At 31.7% G+C, this 23,987-nt stretch overlaps 1 protein-coding gene across 1 annotated transcript; it reads right to left on the bottom strand.

The window, feature by feature from the left end:
• Positions 1-20: 20 nt before the first annotated feature.
• On the bottom strand, positions 21-20,071 carry LOC133190798 (atrial natriuretic peptide receptor 2-like). The gene is made up of 17 exons (XM_061326485.1): positions 19,976-20,071; positions 14,586-14,739; positions 11,749-12,083; positions 10,703-10,848; positions 10,389-10,461; positions 10,029-10,143; positions 9,825-9,911; positions 9,430-9,695; positions 8,298-8,491; positions 7,881-7,988; positions 4,332-4,451; positions 3,777-3,870; positions 2,719-2,946; positions 1,647-1,796; positions 705-803; positions 513-601; positions 21-287 (listed from the first exon to the last, which is right to left on the bottom strand). Exons 1-17 carry the CDS (start codon positions 20,046-20,048, stop codon positions 81-83), a joined length of 2,538 nt encoding a protein of 845 aa, XP_061182469.1. The 5' UTR covers positions 20,049-20,071; the 3' UTR covers positions 21-80.
• Positions 20,072-23,987: the final 3,916 nt, after the last annotated feature.

Here is a 23,987-nt window from a genome sequence, read left to right as displayed (position 1 = left end):
GGTACAAATGAATTCTTTGCTGAGCTGTGAAAAAGGAGTTCTTAAAGACGTATAAAGCCTTAAAATTTTCACAATCGACTCTACATAAACATGTTCATTTCATTCAACAAATTGTCAACTGAATTTGCGTTCGAGGATGTTCCGTTCGGTAAAGAACGCACGCGCAATATGCCGGGATTTTGTGTTGATATGTCACAGAATTGCTCAACTTCTAATTTCGTAATAGTTGGGACGCTTTTTTGTCTGTCTTCTCCAAGAAGCCAGTAGGTCTGCATTTCACCTTTGCCCTAAAATGAAAGGCATTTCAAAGTGTATGTGTATATATATGTATATAGCTGGTATCATGAAATATTACCATGGCCATAAACTTTGATAATCTAGAGTTTTCCACATGATTTTATAATTCTTGTAAATTTCTTTCACTACCTTAGTCAAACATATAATCGTAAATATATCGTTATATATAGTAAACAATGGGTCGATCATTGTTAAAATTTCTTGTTCTCACTTACTTTGACTTGTATTTTCTCACGTGCCTCAAACTTGAAATTTCCATTTTGTAATAGTTTATACGTGTTTCCACTAATATGAATTTTATAAGCTAAAAACAAAAGAATATAAAAAATCTCTGAAATATAATTGTTAATTACCTAAAATAGAAGTTTGAAATATCAGAAACAGAGTAAGAGTAACTGTAAGATAACCTTCTCCAGTGGATTCCATTCTTGATGCCGTGTTTACAGTATCACCAAACAGACAATACCGAGGCATCTTTAACCCCACCACTCCAGCACAAACAGTACCTTAAGAAACAGCCAAAAACAAATAAAAAATTTAATTTTCTTATTCGTAACATTCAACTTTCTTATTCGTAACATAACCTGTATTCTACGATGCTCTGTTTTTGGTATTTATTGCCATTTAGTGATATCACCTATTCGAATAGGTGATATCACTCATTTCAATTGAATAAGTGATATCACTTTTTCAAATAGGTGATATCACTTTTTCGAATAGGTGATATCACTTTTTTCGAATTTGTGATTTCACTTATTCGAAATAAGTAGGTGGTATCACCAATTCGAATAGGTGATATTGCCTATTCAAATTAAATAACTGATATCACCTATTCGAATGGGTGATATCTCCTATTCTAATTGGTGATATCATCTAATCGTTTTGAATTGTTGATTTCACTTTTTCATTTCTTAAACAGTAAATATTAAATTGTCCCTTCATCAAGACAATATACCGGTAGCTTCAATGCAAAGTATAGAATAAAATTATAAAAGAGCAATTTTTTCTTAGCATTGAAACAAAATTGATGATATTGACTTTGTGTTACTCTTAAACAAACTTTTTAAAAAATATTGTAAAAGTTTCTCTGGACTTTTTGAACTTAATTTTAGCCACAACCTCTACTATTTCGGCATTGCAATTCAAAAGCTGCAAAGGTGATATCACCGATTTGAATAGGTGATATCACTTAATGGCAGTAAATACATGTACCAAAACGGCCCCTTCATGATATTCGCATACTTCTTTTTATAAATCACCATCTGGCATGTTATTAATGGTGTGATGAATGAAAAGTTTTGGAAGTAATAAAATATATAATAATGCAGTAAAAAGAGTATAGCAATTACCTGAGTGAATACCAACTCTAATTTTGAGTTTTTGTCCGGGAAGGTGTGGTATGGCAAACACCTCACACTTTTTTACCAAGTCTATTGCCATCCGGGCTATTTCAGCAGCGTGCGTAGGGTAGGGTTCGGGGACACCTGAAGCTACCATATCTTGAATAGGGTTGTAAAATATACACATGATCAATACATTCCAAAGAGCAAGAAAAGGAATTGAATTTTATTTGTATCTGGAATATAATTACCTAATACTGTATACATGGTTATTTTTGCCCTTTCTCTAACTTGCAAACAATTTTGCTCCGTTTTAAAGAACTATATGCGGTATATGCATATTTTTGCCCCCATAGAAGTCATATTTTGAAAATTTCTTGAAATGTACTGCATTGTATATATTGATTGAGAAACATAAATTAACAAAAAATATTATACTTTCAAAGAAGGTTATTGACAATTTTTGTTTCTTTGACGTCACAAACTATTCGGATTTTGTATTATTTTTCAGAAAAAGGCAAAAATGGACAAAATTTGATCAATTTTTACCATAAAATTTATAGAGCGCAGGCCTGCTCAAGAACAATATTTACATATTTCATTGATATTATCATTCTACACATTATATAAAAATAATGAGTCGGAGCAGACTTGCGCTCGGTGACTTTTACTCAAAATATTGACGTAATATACACCTTTTCCTGTAAAAATCACGGAAATTCAGAATTTACGTCATTTTTCTGACGACATATCTAAAATTTGGCGTCATGGCTTAGGAAAATATTCAGTGCTTTGACGTCTGCAGATATCCCCCTGTTTTAGAACATAATAATATATTTCTCTGTCAAAGTTTGATTTTGAGGGCAAATATTGGTCATTACTGAATATAGTCCTTTGCCCTTTGATATATATATATATATATATATATATATATATATGTATATGTATATGTATATATATTAGAAATTATACTGTGTTCTTTGAATTTGCCCCGTTTTAAATTCTCCCACCTGTGAGTAGGACGAAAGGGGCGAAAATAAAATTGGCGACATTTTCCCTGTTTACTGTAAATATAACTTACAAGCATCCCCAATAGTTTCCACTTTGTAAACATGATAAAGTTCTATAACCTCATCGAAAGTTATATAGAGTTTATTAAGGAGATTAACAACATCCATAGCAGTACTGCTTGAGCAGAGTGTTGTAAAACCAACTATGTCACTGAAATAAATCGTAACATTCTCTAAATACTGAGCTTCCACTTGGTAGCCGCGCCTCAGTACGTCCGCCACTTCTTTTGGCAGCATACCTGTGATAAACACAAAATTACATATTGTTATATTCATCTCGATCATTCTATCAATCTGAATCTAAGTAATTTCTCTAAGAAACATTAGCGAGGTGACACATATTCCTATCCAAGTGTCTGTATGGTCCCAAGATATCTCAAAATGACGTTCACGGATCTCATGACGCGACGGACTACTTTGTCTGGTATGCAATGACAGTTTCATATAAATATATATTATAACATGCTAAGTACTACTGACATTTTTATGTCCCTGTAATCGAAGATTAGGGGGCATGTAAATTTTGGTCTGTCTGTTTGTCCGCAAAAACCTAACCTTGCCAATAACTTTTGAACGTTGCAACTAGGGCTTTCATATTCTACATGTTTATTTTTTGTGACAAGACTTTTCTTGTGTGACCTGTGGGGCTCTGGACACCTTCCCTGTTTGAGTCTATTTAGTAAAATAAGTACTTGAGAGCATTTTCATAAAATTCGGATATACATAAAAAGCATTTACATATACCACTGAACATCCTTCTTTGAACATCGATATGTCGAATACAACAGATAGGCCAAAACAGGTTATCGTGTTGATGGTCCTGATCGTACGCAAAAATTGATTCACCTCGGAAGATTTTTTAATGTTCCGACATGTTCTAGATTTAGAGGAAAGACTGTATCAGTTTGCATGAAATCTAGGTTGCTTGTTTGAAAAACTCTATTCAACAAAAAAAAAAAAAAAATGTGAAACACTAACTCTTATTAATTATGTGTGCCTCAAAATAAATTGCTTTTAATATGATAGTTTTAACTCAGATAACTTCTTTCCAGCAAAACAAGGTACAAACTATAAAGTAATCGATCCGTCCTCTGTTTTTCAATCATCAAATCATTGGTTCGTTCAGCTACGATCTGTTCTAAGTGCTTCGAGTACTTCTCCATCTGAAATCAGACCGTCTATAGCAATGAATTGATTCATTTGTCATTATTTCTATTGTGGCTGTAAGGTTTTGTCAAATTCAACAAGATTAATGGAGCATAAAAAAGTTAAGTGCTTGCAAATATGATAATTCAATTAATACTGGTTATACACCACAATTAATGTTAAATGTCATTCTGTTTATTACTTATAGCTGTTTGACATGTTATAAAATAGTAATCTGGACCCATTCTTTTATTTTATTATGAAGGGAAATCAAAGAGAGATAGTTTGTTTTTAGATCATTAACCATATGCCGTTCAGTAAAGGAATTTTTAATTTGTAGTTGTATAACAATTTATTCACTTCAAATGACTGCATTCGAAGTAAAAACATAAAAGGAAGTTCCATAAATGTACGACACAGACTAAACAATCATTAATTTGATAGGAGTATTATAAATTGATTGCAAGATCAAACCTACCATTGCCATCATAAGATCGACGGGGTTTTGTTTATTGGGGTTGATTTTGTACAGTATTTTCCTCGTATTACCAAAGGTAGGTCTCTCTGACGGTCTGGAATCTAAACACTCGTCAATCAGCTGTGAGCAAACAAAGCCAAAGTGAATTTTCAGAACTACAATAGATTAGCTAAATAAGAAAATACATGTAGTAATTGCAGCTTTTAAGCTATGATGAAACTGTAAATAGATATTTTAGCTTGTACATTAAATTATTTCACTAAATCAATACATTTTTGTATCATGAATATTGATGTTTCTTTAAATAATATCACATGTTATGTCTTAAGTATTTGAAAATATCACTAATTGATATATACGAAAATTATTCTCATAATTAAGAAAATCCCTTCTGGAGCTTATTTGAGATGTATTAACTTCTCCTTGACCAAATTATGATCATGCCTGATGCTGACAAAATTATTATAGAAGCAACAGAAAAAAACGTTATATGCCAAAAACATTGATTTCAAAAATCTGTATGACAATTAAGTAAAAACAAAGAATTGTCAAAGTGTAAAACAGTAACTGATATACAATTTAAAGGTTTAAAATTTAATATCACAAGGAGCATAAATGAGAGTCAAGTATAAGATCTGTGTATACCCATTTATGTCAGGAGTGCAACATTTGATGTTTTGCTCCTCAGCTTGGAAAATCTTTTATCAGTGTATGATGTTTTACTTTCTTTTTTGGAAAATAAAGACACAAGGAACATTTTTACCAAATAAATCTATCATTTACACGATCTGTCTGTGTTTCAGATTTATATTGCAACACATTTTTATAAACATCTAAGTTCAATAATAAATGACTTCTACTCATACATCAAATTATCATTTGATCAATAAGCACCTATTAGAATAATTTAGACTAAATTAATGGCATTTTTATCATTGAAATCTGTCCTTTTTCAATTTTATCAGTCTAGATGTGTTTTTATTTTTTCTTCTAATTTTTTAAGAAATTCAAAAACAAAACACACAGAAAAATTGTTATAAAATTCAGATAATTCCACCACGTCTTTACTGAAACAATGAAATGTTCTGATTTAATTTATTCTTCACAAATTTACTTTAAGTCTCACATGCTCTTCGTCTAGAGTGCAACAAAAAAGTATAGTATAGCTAGTATAAAAAATGATGAGTATAGAATTTTCTTATTTAACCTCAATTGCTACATGTAACAGTGTTTTTCCCATATTGTAAAATGTCAAATAAAATATACCTTTTTCTTCTTACTATATGTTAAGCTAGTTTTACGACATTATTGGGGATTTTTTTTTATATAAAGCCCGGTTTTAACAATTTTATGCTTTTTAACTTCTATTGGACTATAAATAATGCACAATTTTATTACAACTTGATGTTGTCAGAACTTCATGAATTCTTGTGTTCTGTGGGTTTAATTTTACATCTTACTGCGGTCAGAAGTGCAACAAAATTGTTTTATAATTATCAATAAACATCATCTCTCTTTGCTACAAAATAAATTGCAGAAATACTTGATACTATTTGAAATTATTATTTCTATCAACAAAATACAGACATTTTTTGACATTTTAAGTCAATTCACAGAATAGTTGTCATCACTTTAGATATATATATTTTAATCAAAAATTCATTACTTGAGCAAATAAGCATCTTTTGAAGTCAAGAAAATATGAAAACATTTCCCAAAATGGGTAAAAATATCAACAACAAACTGTTTTGCAAAATTTGAAAGAGAAATTCTGATTTAAAAAATTTATATCAATGTTTTATTAAAAAGAAAACAAACAAAAAAAAAAACATACAAGATGTCAGGAGTGCAACAAAATAAGGTTGAAAAAATAGGATCACTTTAAAACTAGTATTTTTATCAAAAAACTGACTTTATCAACCTTCTTCTTTTTTTTTGGCTTAGATTTGAAGAATTGACAAAATTCATTAAAAATAATTTTGGGAAATTTATTGCATGAAATATGTAGAGATAACGAACAGTATTCGAATTCAAAAGTCCTCTAAACATTACAAAATAGGAGCAGAGCAAACACGGACCTCTAAGACATCAGAGGTGGGATCAGGTGCCATGGAGGAGTGAGCTTCCCCTGCAGACCGGTCACACCCGCTGTGTGCTCCTTGTCATGATAAGGAAATAACGGAAAAATCCGTCGACAATTCAGTGTGTAAATAATGGTCTAACAATTAGTATGAAAAAAAGTCAGTCAGCATTTGACTTTATGATAGATTGTATTTGCTGACAAGGTCATTGTATCGACCATAGAATTTACGAAATGATGACTTTAAACGAGACTGCTGATATTCTTGTTTCATCAACTTGTTTGTCAATAATTTACCTCGTTTTAGAAATTGTTCATACGTAGAGCATGTTCTTGTGTATCGAATCAACCGAGGGATATAAACCCCGTATGCAGGTGATAAGGTTATTGTTGCATAGGTAAGGGAAGTTGACGATTGAAAAGTTTAAGTCCTCACGTTTATCATAAAGCTTAGTTGTTAGATTACCATTAACGTCTTTTTTTTAACGTCTTTTCCTAATAAAATATCTAAATATGAAACAGATGTGTCAGACTCTGTGATATCTTTTATCTCAAGCTCACCGGGATATATCGTGTCGACATAAGAATGGAAATAACCATTGTTAATTAACAATTTACGTCGTCGATATATTTAAATGTCGAGTTGAAGGCCACAGCAAGTGTTTTCTTCTTTTCATGTAAAAGATTTTGAACAAATTCTGCTTCTTATGAATACAAAAATAGGTCTGCTAATAATGGGGCGTAATTGCATCATATTTCATTCCAATCAAAACTTTTCCAATCAGAATTAAGACAATTTATGTTAATTAACAATCAAAAAGCCTTTTTTTCACGTATACAAGAGAGAAGATTTTTTTAACTCCAAATTAAAATTATTTGTTAAGCCATTATTTCCATACTGAACTGACTACGGATTTATCTATTTACCCAGTCAAGACAAGGATTCAAGTCGGATGTGCCTGTCGACAGGAGATGCTTTCTTCCTCATGTCACCTGATCCCACCTCTGCAGGTCCATGATTGCTCTGCTCTCAATATGAATTGTTAATTTGGACTTTTCAACATGATTACTGTTCGTTATATCTTCATAGTTTTTCAGTGATCGGGATTTCCACAGGGATTTAACATTTCTGACATACACAGGGTTTAACACTGAACACACCATACAGGAATAGAATAATTAAGGCCTCACAGAATATAACATATGACACACAGGGATTTCACTTACAGTAGAAATGAATTTTACACTAAGAATGCTCAGGGATTTGACATGCACATCATGCAAGATGCATGAGTTGTGGTAAGTTGAAAGCTAAGGCTTGAATAGATTTGAAACTCGGATTTTTAGACAATTATGACATTCAGGGATATGCCATTTATGAGACATGGGGATTTGACAGTTACGACACTCATGGATTGTGATACCCAGGGATTTTTAACACTTACGGTACACGGGGGTTTAACACTTACCGCACACAGGGCTGTCGGTGTTGGACATGCATCATCCTCATTATCCCTCTTCTCCAAGTTTGGTAATGGAGGCTTCCAGTGGGGTGGTAAGGTATCCAGGTCTTCGTCCTGTTTAGGGATTATTGTTACTTTTTTAAAAGCCAAAACATTTTTAATGAAATGTACAAAATGTAGCACAGAATATGACACCTATATTTTGACAATGTACGTAGGTTATTCCAAATCTTTTACTCCCTCTGAAAACAATAATTGTTTGTAGTAAAGCTTTCTGAAAATATTTGTTTTTTTTTTCAAAATCATGAAAAAAAAAACCGATCTTAAGTTAATTTATCATACAACTTGTCTTATGCATGCAGCTATCCTTATAAATGGAAAAAATATCAACGTTTTGAGGAATAATGAACAATGTCTACAAACCCCGTAGGGATCACTTCTGTTTGCAATTTCTGTTAAAATAATTCCATATGCATAGACGTCTGATGGTTTTGTAAAGACTGGAAAAGCACCACCGACTTCAGGGGCGTGGTAAACAACGCGCCTTCTGCTCTGAAACTCTGACGTCATTTCGTCTGATTTGAAGTCATGTTTGCGCAACAAAGGAAGTCCATAGTCTACAATGACTTTGATTTCAATTTACCATTGTACAAGTAAAAGTTTTAAATCTTAAAGTAATCTTATAATCATTTGCTCAGAAGAAAGGAAAGCAAAAGGTTGAAATTGACGAGGAAAGTTAAATAGCAAAATGAATACTGCGAGGGGAAAAAGATAAATTAATTCTAAAGTTAACGCTTAATTGTTTTGTTTGTGCAAGAATTTAATAGGGTAATTGTTTTTAATTAAATTGAACAAAGCAATATATACATTTCGGTGTTCCTAGTGTATTGAAAGTGTACGTGGTTCCTATTGTGTGTTCTACCGCGCCCTATTCTATTTGCAACAAAATGAGTTTTTTTTTAAATCCAACAATGAAAACAATTGTTTGGATTTTCATGTATACATGCATTCAAAAAAGTGCATGTTATCATCAACGCATTGCACCTTAATTGACAGCTTTCTGAGGAAATAGCTACATGTACATGTATTTGGTAAACAAACACGAGGAAGTTTTTTAAATTGATGACATTTTTTTTTTTCATAAAAAAATCTTTTTGATGTCCAAATATGGCAATATACAAAAAATGACTTAAAAGTGTCATTTAATTAAAGGTAGCAAAGAGCCGGACATTAATTATTCCTCCGTATCTCCACATTTTCTATAATCTACGTGACTGTTAATTACTGCTATCTAATATCGGCAACTATTAATTATAAAAAATATTTCTTAAACTCATGGTGTCCATTATTTTTAATCAAGATTTTAATTAACATTTCAAATTTCAATTACCCTATTCAATTATATCAAGGTAACATTTATCGAATGTTGCTAGTCAGTTGCCATTTATTCTTTTATGTATCATTAAAGAAATTTTGTCTTCCGGTTCTCTATCACAGTCAAAAAATGACTCTCTCACTAATTAAGGAAAATGTCGCGCTGTAATATACAGAGTACCTGTAATTTTAACAGACCATCGGTCGTCCACCACGCAATTACTAGAATTAAGTCGACCGTGAATAACAGAATGATTATGTAGATAGTCCATTCCATTTGCGATGTCAGAAGCGAAGGAAAAGCGGAAGGACCAAGTGAGTGGAATCTCGTCGTTCTGAAGGACATCCGCTAAAGCGCCCTTGGGACAATATTCCATCAAGATACAGACATTGGGGACTTCTACACAAGCACCCACAAACTGACAAAGGTTCTGATGACGTAGTTCTCTACAAAATAGATTTAACACTAACTCACATAGAATTCATCTAAAATTTTACTCTGAAGAACGAAAATGATGTATAATATCATCATTTGAATTTGCTTAGTCATGATTAAACTTTTAAATTAGTATTTACCTGATTTCTTTAACTTCTAATCGAACACTTCTATTGAGTATAAAATTGTATTTATTGATATTTTTGACAGCAACAAGTTTTCCATCTCTGTGAAAGAACAAAATTGAAATAAAACTGCAGCATTACTCAGTTTTTAAGATAAAAGTCAGTACTCTCGATACTTTTTTTTCAATGTCAAAGGACAAAAATGGATCCTCGACTTACAATCTCGCTGTTTGTGCAAAGATTTGCATTCCGGTCTGAGCATTGAATACGTCATCGTCGTCATACTTTAGCGATATACGACTGATGACGCTGTTAAACATAACGGTATTGTTGTCTGCAACATAAAAAAGATGTGAAGATACACCACAGAATGATAATAAAGGTGTGAATGTCTGTCAATCAAATCAACAATAAAGGTATGAAGGTGTTTCCAGCATATCAACAATGAATATGATGGCTGTTCATTAGAATTAGCAATCTGTGTAAAGGATATGGTTAAACAGAATAAATGATAAAGGTGTTAATTGAGACAATGTTGTATTCTCTATTCCCAGCTATGAATATGTTCACTATACTCACTTAATACTAATTTAGAATATGGAACAATCCAACTTTCATCCAACAGCAATTTTCTTTTCTGAATTAAAATAGCCTTTGAAAAAAATGAAGAGAAGTTTCACAAGGTGTCACATTTATGAACAGGAAAAAACTTATTTCCTTCATTATGAACAACAAATGAACTATGAAGCTTATAAGTTATGTTTGCCCTTTCTTACGCAAAACTATATCGTTATGAAAATAAGACAATGCGTTCTTAACTTGGATATAGTTATCATAAAGTGGATGCCTTCCGTTTGTTTATGCTTTTTTTCTCAGGTTTTTTGTAGACTTACGGTGATGAAGCCAAAGATGACCATGACACTAGCCAGTGAGAAGAAAACGATGATTCCAATGTGTAACGATGATAAAGGACAGGTTCCACAATCATAAGGACAAGTGGAGCAGGTCTCCTCCACGTGACAAGAACCATCTCCACACACTATAAGTAAGATATTTACACTGCTCTTAAGTACATGTGTACTATTTACCTTGATTTTATGTGATTACGTCCCTTTTTGTTAAATCAAACTTTTATTTCAGTAGAACATACAAGACATTTGCATTTAACTGAATTCATCTAAATCAAATATCATTCATAATTAACAACATGTGAATCTTTCTGATAATGTTGACACTTAAGGTCTAGTAACGTATAACAAAGATTCTGAATTGACAACATATTGATTTTGCAATTAAAAAAATTATGTTGGAATATTGGAAATATGTAGGCATCATGCAGTATTAGAGTTTTCCACTACAGGGAAATGGATGAAAAATAAATCTATCAACATTAAGTGATGATTATTTCTGCATCTGAAAAAGGTTTCAATTAACTAGAGAAGATACAAGGCCACAAAGCTGGTTAGATTGAAAATTTTTAATATACAACTTCTGTCATTTCCATCCTATACAGTTAAAACAATAAAAGGACGGGTACGAGTCAATGCACACGTCCATGAAAACATAAGATTGAAATTGTAATTTCAGTTGCTGTGTGCTTACTGTTAAGCTGTTAAATTACCCAGTGTGTGGGTTCATGGAAACAATAGTTTTTAAACTGAATTTCATATATATATCCGTATTTTCAAGATAGTGCCGAAGTACTTAGCTACTAGGCTGTAGAGACCCTTGGGGACTAACAATGCACCAGCAGAAGCCTCGACCTAGTGGTCATAATGTATAAATCTTATACGGTACCAAATTTGATGCACCAGATGCACAATTCGACAAATTATGTCTCTTCAGTGATGCTCATGTCGAAATGTTGCATTTATCATAAATTGTTGTCTTCCTGTAGTCAAATTAGGAAAAATTTAAACACACAATATAGTTGATTTACCTGATTTTGGATGAACTTTGACCTCCTTCATCAATGCAAGATGCATTCCAGCAATTTTATAATGGGCTATGATGGAGTGCTCCCCCTCCACAAATAATCCTCTTACATTACTGGACCAGTTCCCCTGTGTAGGCGGCCCCACCTCTGCCTGGGAGTGAGTAAATATGTCCCCATTGGCGGGGATCCATGGTCCACAGAGGTTGTTGGTCATACCCTCCTGGTTGGCTGGACAGCTGTGTATGTTGTAATGATATATACAACAGTTCTCCATATTGGCCAACTCTTTTGCTGGACATGCTGTACTCTCGCACCACGTCTGAGCTTCTGTTCCGCTGCTACAAATAGACAAAAGAATTTTAATTAGCAAAGTTACGAAATTTCATAATCAGATATTTTTTTTTCTTTTTACGACTTCTGTGATAAAAAAAAAAGATCTTCTCATGGTGACAAGCATCCTCGAATTATCACTATATTTTTATTATCATTTAAAATATTAAGTTTTTCCGCAGGGTATTTTGTTAATAACATTCTTCTGAGAGGACCATTCAATTCAGTTTAATAATCTATGAAAATGTTCTTCCAAGCCATGACATGGAATTTTTTTTATATGTATAGGTATTGATAAATGTTCTTTTATTTTTTTAAAAATGCTAATGACAATTATTTAATACATTTCTGCTCGAACTCTAAAATGGCATCTTTTCTCTTTATTAGGTAATCATATTTATCTTTGAAATGAATGGCTGCGAAAAAGCTCACATGTTTTTTGCACAAATTAAGGCTACATTCTTTTGTAATAAAAATTAACTTTATCTAACTTCAGTACGACAAAATAACCCTGGGATGTATTTGATATCTCATGTCAAGGGTACATGCCCTTTAAAATCATTATCTTAAGTTTTCAAAGTCAATGCTTTAAAGGGGATCAATAAATGGTATGATGTAACAACTATATGATTCTACAATAGCTATGTACAAATTGAATTTGTTGAGCTTTTTTGGTATTATTTGTTGAATTTTTTAAATTGAAATCTTAAAGAGGAGTATTTTTCTGAGAACATTGCTCATTTACCTCTAGTTTGTCTAAATGTAGCGCTGAAGAGGGACAATGCTAGATACAAACCATGCCAAAAGGTAGGTTAATGAAGTATTGCTTATCTTTAAAAATAGTGAATCCTTACTATTAAAACAAAAATTCTTTTACATTTATAATGTGAAGTTTTGTAATTTTGCAGTGGGACGGACCTTTAATGATGCTAGATTTCAGAAAGTAACTCTGACAAATGTCAGCTTTTTAACAAAGAAAGCAGTACAACAGCTGAGAAATACTGTTACCATATTGCGCTATGGAGTCATGTTAATGTAAAGAAAATATAAATTACAGCACTTGTACTGTCTTTGAATCTAGGCGAGGGAAAATAGTCACCCATAGTCCAGAGAGAATCTTCAATTAAGAATTTAGCATCGCAAAGACGGCTGCAATAGGCAAGAAACCATAAAAACCATTTTGGAATTGTTATGATTTATCAGCCAAGAGTATAAACAAGTCCTACCAATTATTATCTGTGAATTATTTTTCAGTTTGCGAAATAAAAAATAAAATTAGATGAATAATCACTTTTAAAATAAATTTTCTTGTCTTGTTGCACAATATCACATTGTACCAATGTGACTTAAATTTGTGCGAAACACCATTTGAGTTTTAAAGGTGCGTGAGGCTGTATATTCATGTCTTGTGAGAAAGTCTCCAAAAGATCATTAAATATCATTTGATTTATGTATATGTATATTTAATATTCTTACATAATTAATTCATTTTGTATCAATTCTTTTCTAACATGTACAGTATAGCCTAATCTGTATTCTAGTCATACGTGAAATATGAAGATAACAAACAGTATTCAACCTCAAAATCCATTAAAACAATATAAATTGTAAACAACCATCATGCAATGGAGCAGTAAGAATTCCCTGTCGACTGGTCACACCTGCCGTGTACTCCTTGGCATGATCGGTTAAACGAAAATTGCCGTAGACAATTCAGTGTGATAATAATGGCCCAACAATTTATATGAAAAACGTCAATCACCATTCGACGTAATTAGATTGCATTTGCTAGCAAGGTCATCGTATCGACCATAAAATTTGCAAAATGTTGAAATTTAACGAGATTGTTTGATATCCTTGTATCATCAACTTATTTGTCAATAGCTTGCCTCGTCTCGTTTTAGAAATTGTATGAAAGTAGAAAATGTTCTTGCGTATCGAATCAACTGGGAGACATAAACTCCATATCCAGTTGATAATGGTATAATGCTATATAAATGAGGGAAGTTGAAATCATAACATTTTTCATAAAATTTTGTTGTTATGTATCTCAGAAGATAACATGTTAAAATGAGCGGAACAAATTTTCTATATTTCATCACCGGTTTGATAAATTTTTAACAATGCAGTCATTGTCATATTGTGTAAAATAAAATGTCTGATTATTTTGACAGCGAAAAAAAAATAATGTCTGAAATCTCTGACACTTCAGTATACTACGTGTGGAATAACAATTAACTGTAACTTAATTCAGATTTATATTCTAGTCGTTGTTCTACCTGTTTCTCTGGTCGAGTTGAACTCTCTTGTATTGCTGAGAGTGAAAACCATAGGAATTAATTATAATATCAAAAGCAAAAACTGTACTGTGGTAATTATTACTTTGGTAATATATGTGAGAAAGGTTTGAATTATAAAGTCGTTGTTTCATAATTTCTTTTGGTTATTGTTTATTTCATGTCAAATGAAATTGATGTTACATTTACTAGTAATTTAATTAAAAAGATCACCTCACTCCAGCCGAGCCATTGATTCCGCTGAAGATATCATGCTGGAACCCCCAAGTGTAGAACTCTGGGGTAAGGATTAACTCCGAGGTGACGTTAAATTCTACCCCGAACTTAACAACATCTGGTGGTTCCTTGACCCATTTAATCTGAACACCTGAAATGGGATGAAAATATCATAGAAAAAAATGTGAAATTTGTATCTAGAAAAAAGTGTGTCTCGTTATAAGTGCAGGATACCGTATACAGGGTTATTTTCGCCCTTTCACACTTCCAAGCAATTTTGCCCTGTTTTAAATTCGCCCAGTCACAGTTCTGTTTAAGAAATTATACTGTTCTTTGAATTTGCCCTTTTTTTGAAATTCATCCACTTGTGAGTGAGGGGCGAAAATAAAACGAGGGCGAAAATTTCATTTCCCTGTGTTCAGTGGTTGTTGTGGATACAGTGTAAAAAGAAATGGAGATATATGTATGTTAACGTGCACATATGTCACCATACACTCCAATTAAAATGTAAAATCATTACCAACAAAACTTACAGTTCAGTTATTAAACTGATTTGAAATGATTACACATTCAAAGCTAACAGGAAGGTAACATTTTTTTCATGCTCCACGTTTTCATAATCTTTATTAATATTTCATTACTTGGAAGATAAAGGGACATTTTTTTCTAGGTAAACATCGAATCTTAACTAGTCTATACATACAATATCTACTTTACACTACATAAGCATGGAGTCTAAGCTAACCTTTACATGTACATTCCATATCTAAACTACACTACACAGGTCTTTTTTTTCAAAAATAAAAGAGTACATGTATCTAAATTGAAAAATTTAGAAAAATTTTTATAACCTTTCAGTCTCTACATCCTACATGTATAAATCAAAAGCAGTGTTTAAATTATACCTGGTGTCATTTAATGTTCTTATTACAGATTATCACATTTTTTAATGGTTTTTTTTTGGGGGGGGATCAAATCATATGTTATATTACATGTACTTCTTACATGCACATAAACATGCCTTTTGGCGTGTTATTATTTAAATTAAGTACACAAATCACATTTCCGATGAAAACGAATCTCTAACAAAATGAAATGTATCTATTTTTTGCCATATTCGTAGACAAATAAATTCTTTTCAAACCATGTTTGGCAAACCCAAAGTACTTGTAACTGAGCGTAGTTCAAGGACACAAACTCATTTCTTTTCAGAAATTAAAAATAGATAAATCACTTGAAGATATTAAAAATTATCTCAGAAAAAGAATAACATATATCAAAAATAAATTTTCGAATAATGCCATTCTTGACTAATCTCGTTTCTTCTTAATTTTCCAGTCAAAATTCTTAACGTTGATGTATAATCCGAAACAAACCAAGATTAAGGACTGACGACACTTTCCTTGAATATCTGTTTTTATATTCTTTAGTAATATATCAAAATTATCTATAATTATTATCATCTTGTGAATTCTAAACTGTTTTCAAAATGTTTAAATTTACATACACACAAAAAATTGAGATATCAGCGTTTTAAGTGATTTCCAATAGGATTACATAGGGAACAGCATTCTATGGTATCTTGCACAAATGCCTGGTAATATACCCCAATTTTTGTGAGGAAACTTAAAATAGTAATACTTCAGTCAAATATTCTTGAGAAAATTATATATTATTGAAGAACGTGTCGTCTGATCTTAAAACGGTTTAGTTAGGATAACCGATGTTGAAATCATGCTTTACAGGTTAACTATTTCAGTCAGGATCTTAAATCTGAGTCGATCTTTATTTGAATCAAACTCAGGCTATATTATAGTTGTTAAGTCAATTGTTATACATATTTACGTCAGAAGTTCAAATGTTAAAACACGGTATACTTCCAAAATTTCGCAAATTCATCGATATATAGCTTTAAAATCAAGTCTTAAAGTATTTCTTTTACATCTTATAAGTTTTGATATCATTTGAATTACACTTTCGTTGTTGAAATAATATTTTAGCACATTTGGCAGGAAAGAACATTTTAAAAAGGATTTCAGTCAATAATATCATTTTGAGACAGCACATAGCACAAACTTAGATTTAAAAAAAAACTTGCAAAATAGCAACCTTTTCCAGGGTCAAATAGTAATTTAATTAAAGAGTAAATAACGGGTAGGTTAATATTAATTCTTTGCTAGTCCATTTTAATTACTATAACAGTCAGAATATAACATTATGTTTGGGTATTGAAATTTTACAGATTATATCCAGAATTTTAGTAGTTGGCTTTTAGAGCCTCTACGATTAAAGAGACTGTCATAGTTAGGAAGCTGTAATGAATCACTTACATACCAAGTATGATTTGTACAATCATTTGTAAAAAAAATTCTCAAAACCGTAGGTCCGATTTAAAAAAAAAAAATCCTGGCTACGAGGCCATAAAACTTAGTTACCTTAATTTTTGATCTCAGACTCACTTTTACGATAGGGATGTGAAGTGGAAAAATAAGACTGGGTTCGTATATACGTGTAATCAAAGTAACTCAACCAAAAATTCATCATATAGCTCTAGAGAATTAGTTCACCATCATTGTAAATTTCCAATCAATTAATTTATCTACTTTTATCCAATCCAATTAATTTACGTTAATGAATATCAAATGTAATGTGCTGAAAATGATCACCTCTATTTACAAGAGGAAAGAAACATCACTGAATGGGACATTTAAATTTATGGAGGTGAATTATACTGATATGGTAATGAATAATTTAAATTTGATCTCCTAAGTAAACTCATGATTTCTCTAGCCACATATACGTCACACATACTTTCACATACGTCGTACAACAGGTAAACGACGTCTAGCTATCGTTGGAATTCTAAGAGTTTTCTAGGAAACTTCCTCGACAGTTCTACGAATGTTACGTCATCTGTCTTATTTTTTATTCTTGATTAAACGTTCGGTATTCTCGCCTTCTTGATATTGTAATTAAGGATAATAATTTTTCAAGAAAGTCAGACAAGTTCACAACTAATTTTTTTTTTTTGTATTTTTTTTAAGAAAAAAAAAATGAATAATAAGTAAATACCCCTATGGAATTATGCAATCGGCATAACAGAGTATGAGGATTGGTGACATTGTACAAAGGGTTCTTAGATCGGGCTTTGACGGTTTTGAGATTTTTTTTTTTTTTTTTTTTTTTTTACAATTTATTCGAATCATATTGGATATGTAAATGCTACAATACAGCGCAGCTTCCTAATCATGACAGTCCGTTGTATTATTCGTAAGGGCTTTAAAAGCTACAGTTTGTAAACTTTCTATACCCAAACATAATTACATGTATCATTCTGACTGTTAATTATATTTGATTCGCAAATACATGTATTTGTTATTTAGAGTCATTTACTCTTTAACCAATTAACTTTTTAATCATGTACAAGGCTGTAATTTTGCAATTTGAAAGTTCTATTTTAAAGCTAAGTTTGAATTAATAATTTGAGTTATGCATCGTCTCAAAATGATATTATTGTACTGAAATCTTTTTTGAAAGTGTTTTTGTGTCAAATTTGTCGAAATATTATGTCAATAATAATAGTGTAATTCAAATGATATCAAACTCTTATAATAAGATGGTAGAGAAATACAATAGACTTGACTTTCAAAGTTTTAAGACATCGATGAATTCGGTTACAATTTTGGAAATCTATTATGCATACCATCTATCATGCATAACATTTGAACTTATGACGTAAACATTGGTTACAGTAGGTTTAACAACTTTAATATAGCCCGATTTTGCTTAAATTTAAGCTGATCAAGATTGATCAAGATTTACAGGATTTTCATTTTGTAAGTAAAACTAAAAACCCAGTCCCCGATAGTTTGTGCAGATTCAGGTACGAAATCATATATATTTCCTTTCACTGAACCTGATACGGAGATACTGTGAAATCACTAATTTTCGTGCGGGTTTAATTTTCGTTGTTTTCGAGGGATGGAGAGACCAATGAATTTATGACCACCACGAAATGTAAAATTTCATATGCATTACTACTAAACATTGTCCAACCACGAAATCAAGTCCCCACAAACCAATATTTTTTCCCTCAGATCTTGAAAATTTTACCCCGCGAAAATATGTGATTTTACAGTAGATCAAATTAGAAGTTTTGAATTAATTGCATACAGTTTCGAAAACACCAATATTTTTTCCCTCAGATCTTGAAAATTTTACCCCGCGAAAATATGTGATTTTACAGTAGATCAAATTAGAAGTTTTGAATTAATTGCATACAGTTTCGAAAACACTCAAATAAAATGAGATTATGTCCAGTTCCTATAATGTTTTTTATAACAATGTCAATGAAAAAAAAAACAGTATTCTAATATTTGAATTAGTTAACCTGTAAACCATGACTTAAGCATCGGATAGCCTAGTTTGACCTTTAAAATCCTAAATTTGGACAATTATTCTATACTCTTTTAGACGAGTGGTCTTTCACGAGCTACCAGGTTCATTCGAAGACAAGAATATTCGCAATTTACTGTCTTTATTGATTACAGACCCCGTATAAATTCAGTAATTATTTTAGCGTGGAGAAGTTTTAATCCCAAACACAGGAATGAATATTGGGATAATTAAAGACAGTTTAATAATTGGCCAGTGTAAAGTAACTGTAGTAATGTTCAACTTTTTCACCCTCGACTTATCATGCATGCTTGACTGAGTATCACAAATAATTCAGAATTTTTCCTCAATCATTTTTTTCTGATTTAAAAAAGGAGAAACTGATATTCAAGAGGGTAAATCGATATGTTTGAATGACAAACATACACGAATGTAAATCTTAATTACGTCATTTTTCTTTTACATCATTCTCACAACATCGGTAATTGCAAATTGTTTGGAAAAAGTTTAGCATTAATTATTTTCTTGAACCACCTTCCATTTAAGCAACTATAGTGTCATTAATGCTTACAAAATTTAGATATTAAATGAGTTCAAAAAAAAAAATGTCTTCCATTTTTGCAATGTCATTATGGTAATGAAGTCAGCAATTTTATATAGGGGAATTATACCATTTTTTTTTTAAAAATATGCTCTTTTCAGTAAATGTGTATTAAATTTAGGAAAGTATTCCAGTATGCCGATGAGTTTCACAGTAGAGTGTAATTCGGCAATATTTTTTTTTCTTTGTTTCAATTTACCGCAGATATAAATTTTATATTTTTCATCAATTTTGAATTGATTCGAAGAATGAAATTAAAACTACATGGTGCTTGCATATACTTGTTCACAAATGGTACTTTGAAATCAGCTCTACATTTGTGAATTCATTTGGGGGGGGGGGGGGGGGGGGCTAATGGTTCCCCCCAATGTTAAGGTACTTAGATACAGACCTTTACATGGATTGAATGGGGTCGGTTTATTAGCACTAGCGTCTATCGGCCAACAGTGATACTTCGTATTCATGAAGAGATGCCAGGCCCTTGTGTTGTGAACAGTGTGCTGAAATATTAGATAACATAGAAATCAAAGATCTTTAGCTCAATCATCGTGCCCTTGAATACTTTGCTTTCCAATTACATGTAAACAATTTCAATCTATGATACCGGTATTACTTTTAGATCAAATAGAAATCTGTAATTGCTTTCGGTTGTTTTATTAAAAAGTTTGGAATAAAAGTCTGATAGGTTTGATATCAAATTACTGGAAAAATATAATTTTGCAGAAATAGATGCAGCGTTTTAATCTAATTTGTAATGCTGTAATAACAATACAAACAAATACAGGTCAAGGAATAATAATTCATTTTAGGCTCCCAATGACCGAGTAATTTAATATGCCAAACACATGTACATTTCAAAACAGACAATTATGATATTACAAAACCCTTCATTTAATGATATACATGTAATTCTCAAATCTGTTATGGTCGAGTTCGATCAAATTTTGTATTTTTATATGCCCAAAATTCTCTGGGAACAAATGATTTGTTCAAGCATTTCCTTCGCGAGCTAAGTAGTCATGTAAAGTTAATTATAAGCCTTTCGATATCTGATCATTAAAATAAAATCCTTAGAAACTTTAAATTAATTACCATTATAGCAGAAATGGAATGCTGGAGTCCATCTTAGTACATGAATTAAAAAAACTTAGTTACAAACTCAAAATCATATGCTATAATTTATTAAAGTGAACAATAAAATGAAATATCATTCCCTTTTCATCAGATTAGATTTCATAGCAACTGAAATAACTGTACACACATTGTCCTGTTTTCATTATATGGACCAGCACTCATAATGATTTTAAAGTTTCAAATTTACATATTTTAACATATTCTCAATTTGAAATCAGTTTTACAAGTAATAAACGAAATATGATATGTTTCAGTAAAATAAAGAGGAATCTTTACAGGTAGAAATAAGAAGAGAATAAAACCTTACCATCAGCAAAATCAGGAGGGATACGAAGAACACTATAGGAATCCGAATGACACATAGCTTCCATAACACAGGCATTTTAGTGAGTGCCATAAGCCATTGTCCACAGAAAGTGTGCGGTCCCCTTCCAATGGCAAGTATTTTTATCGCTCTAGTATTGATCACTTGTTCATCAATATGTCATCATATTGTACCTTTGCTTATGAAAGCAACGTTATGGTTTTAGGTCATTAAATTTCTCAATTTAATCGGTTATTAATCTGTAGGATGTTAACCATGCTTCTTCATAAATCTATTATCGGGGGGTGAGGTCGGGATGGGAAATCATGCTACACAATTTTACTGAGACGTTCAGAGACTTATGTCGAGATCGATGCCTATATATAGACTGGAAAACATTTTGACGGTAAAATCGCGATTTTTTTTTCCATTTTATTAAATTTGTGATATATATGATAGAAATGAAGTAAACAATATTGGATTGTAACAGTTCAACGAGATTTAGAAGCTTGTTCTTATTACATCTCAAATAAGATCTTTTAATAAAGAAACTGTGTTTACCTACAGAGTAGCATGCAGTTACATATTTTCAATAGCTTGTTCAGAGTTCTATATGGTGTGCAATTTGGACTTTCGGGTACTGGCAGTATCACATAAGTTTGAATATAGGTCATGAAGTAACTCAAGTGTAACATCGTATTTTATATGATTTCACTATTGTATGCAAGTCTGTTTTTCCCTAAGTCTTATGCAGGTAATAGGGTCTAATATAATACATGCATTGTGTATTGGTATTTTTTTTAAATTCTCTATAAAATTTAACACATTTTGCCAGTAACCATGTAACATCTTGACAAAATCTCCTTGGTTGCTTGATACAATTGTCCATGTTTGAAAACTGTTTCTATCCCATTGAACTTGAAATAAAAGATACCACTGAACCTGACACATCTGTTTCGGGTTTGGATATTTCAATAGCAAAAGACGTCAATGGTAAACAAAACTTTATGATAAACGTGATGACTGGTCGACAGGGGATGCTTACTCCTCCATGGCACCTGATCTCATCTCTGATGCTTTTAGAGGTTCTTGTTTGCTCTGCTCCCGATTTGTATTGTTACAATGGACTTTTGAGCTTGATTACTGTTCGTTATTTCCATATTTCATTCTAGGAAAAGTAAGACACGCTGTGATTGAATTACAATAACAGATAAAATCCGAAAAGTATTCTCTTTCTACATGTTTTATAACAATGCTTACTTAACATGTAAACAATGACAACTGAAAGAGGAGTCAGTAATAAATTGATCAAGCTTCCTTCAAAGACGTTGAAAGTTATTTCAGGATACAGAAGTTTGCTGAAATAATTTAAAAGAAATACCATATACAAGGGTTGTCCATAAAGTTGGTGGACAATTGTTATAATTTTAATAATGACCGCACTGGCAAACGTTTACATGGATATTTTAATAGAGACCATGATTTAATAAAAATAAAAAACAATACACACTATTTCTAGGTTTGATCCTAATAGGCTTTCGTAATTTTACGAACGATAAAGGGGTAAATACTTTGTATATACAAGCCGCACATCCCAGTCTGACGTAAAGCTAATTTCATGATAAAGTCAAAAATATGAATTTTGAATTTTTATTCTTTTTATATTTTTAATAATGCCAAAATTAAATCTTCTCTAAAAATTCTACTTTTATGGTATACCAAAATACTTGCAGGGGTTCAAAATTTTTTTTATCATGGTCAAGTCCAGGACTTAAAGAGTAAATTTTAGGCAAGTCCGAGGAAGAAATTTCTGAGTCCATATTTTCATGATAGATAAAATTATATTTACTTAAACCATCATTAAATATCGGAAAATTTTGACAAAATGAACAAAACATCGTTTTCGTATCGTCATTGTAATCAAGCCACGGCCTATCATCACGCCAGTGGCTTTGGAATTCGCGAACTCTCTTCTTGTCATAGGTTCCGTCTTTGGAATTGTTATTTTGATCCCCAGCTTCATGTTCCTCACGGGGTCTTTTATTTCTCGTTCCCTTACTGGTAAAACCAAAATTTAACAAACTCATGTCATATGGGAGGAAACATGAGAAATTGCGTAAAAGCAGGTGTCTAACCGCAACGGAACATAAAAAGACGGATTGTATTTTTTTGAGACGTTCGTAATGTTTTGTGGGTATATTAACGCCAAAAAATCCACATTTTTATTCAATACATTTGAGAATTTGCTTTATTTTTAGTTTTACGAACTTTTTTCTTAACTTAAATAAAAGATAAACAAGAAACATTGCCAAGTCCCAGGACTTTTGGCGATTCTAAATGCCGAGTCCGGATCCGGAATTTGTTAGTCCGGGACGTCGGGCTTGAGGAATTTTGAATCCCTGACTTGGTATAAGAACAAATTTTTACATCTGCTAGTGCTAAAAATATTTCTTCTCTTCGACTATAACGTTCAAATCATATACATATTTTTAAATATATTTTGTTTTGCTTTTATTACTATTTCTTTCTTCTTCTTCTTGATTAAGCCTTGGAAAAGTTGTTTTTAACTTGTTGCATGGTATGGTCCGCGCTCGATTAGATAACGGGCATGCCAAGATGCACATTTGATGATGTTATTGAATGCAGCATGTGTGTTAAATAAAGGTTTTATTATGAACCCTCTGCGTCGAAAACCTTTTGTATTCTTTACAGAAGTGCAAAAATATCCCCATATCGAGACCAACATGGTCAACTATTGATTTTTTTTCCGTGACCTGAAATAACCAAAAATGGGTAGAATCTACATAGTAATCAAAGGTTACTCGCCCCGGTAAAATAATACTCAATGTAAATGTGAGATTTGTCAGATGGAATCTATCGTTCAGATCTTATTTTTGTAATGAGTGCGGTGTTCTTATATGACTCTCGTGTTTGCTGATTTTTCCTATTTTTGTGTATTAACATT

The sequence above is a fragment of the Saccostrea echinata genome, unplaced genomic scaffold (genome assembly GCF_033153115.1).
Source record: "Saccostrea echinata isolate AGI-Se365-2 ecotype Australia unplaced genomic scaffold, CSIRO_AGI_Sech_v1 ptg000022l, whole genome shotgun sequence".
Classification (NCBI taxonomy): domain Eukaryota; kingdom Metazoa; phylum Mollusca; class Bivalvia; order Ostreida; family Ostreidae; genus Saccostrea; species Saccostrea echinata.
The sequence above is the reverse complement of the archived record's forward strand: the minus strand, read 5'-3'. Positions and strand labels throughout refer to the sequence as shown.

Excerpts from the sequence above, each read along its gene's own strand:
- LOC133190798 (XM_061326485.1), bottom strand. The coding sequence starts at position 20,048 with ATGAATACGAAGTATCACTGTTGGCCGATAGACGCTAGTGCTAATAAA. Across the intron at positions 10,849-11,748 it reads CAAAGTTCATCCAAAATCAG|TGTGTGGAGATGGTTCTTGT; the intron begins GTAAATCAACTA and ends TCTTACTTATAG. Across the intron at positions 9,696-9,824 it reads TTAGAAGTTAAAGAAATCAG|AGAACTACGTCATCAGAACC; the intron begins GTAAATACTAAT and ends TCTATTTTGTAG.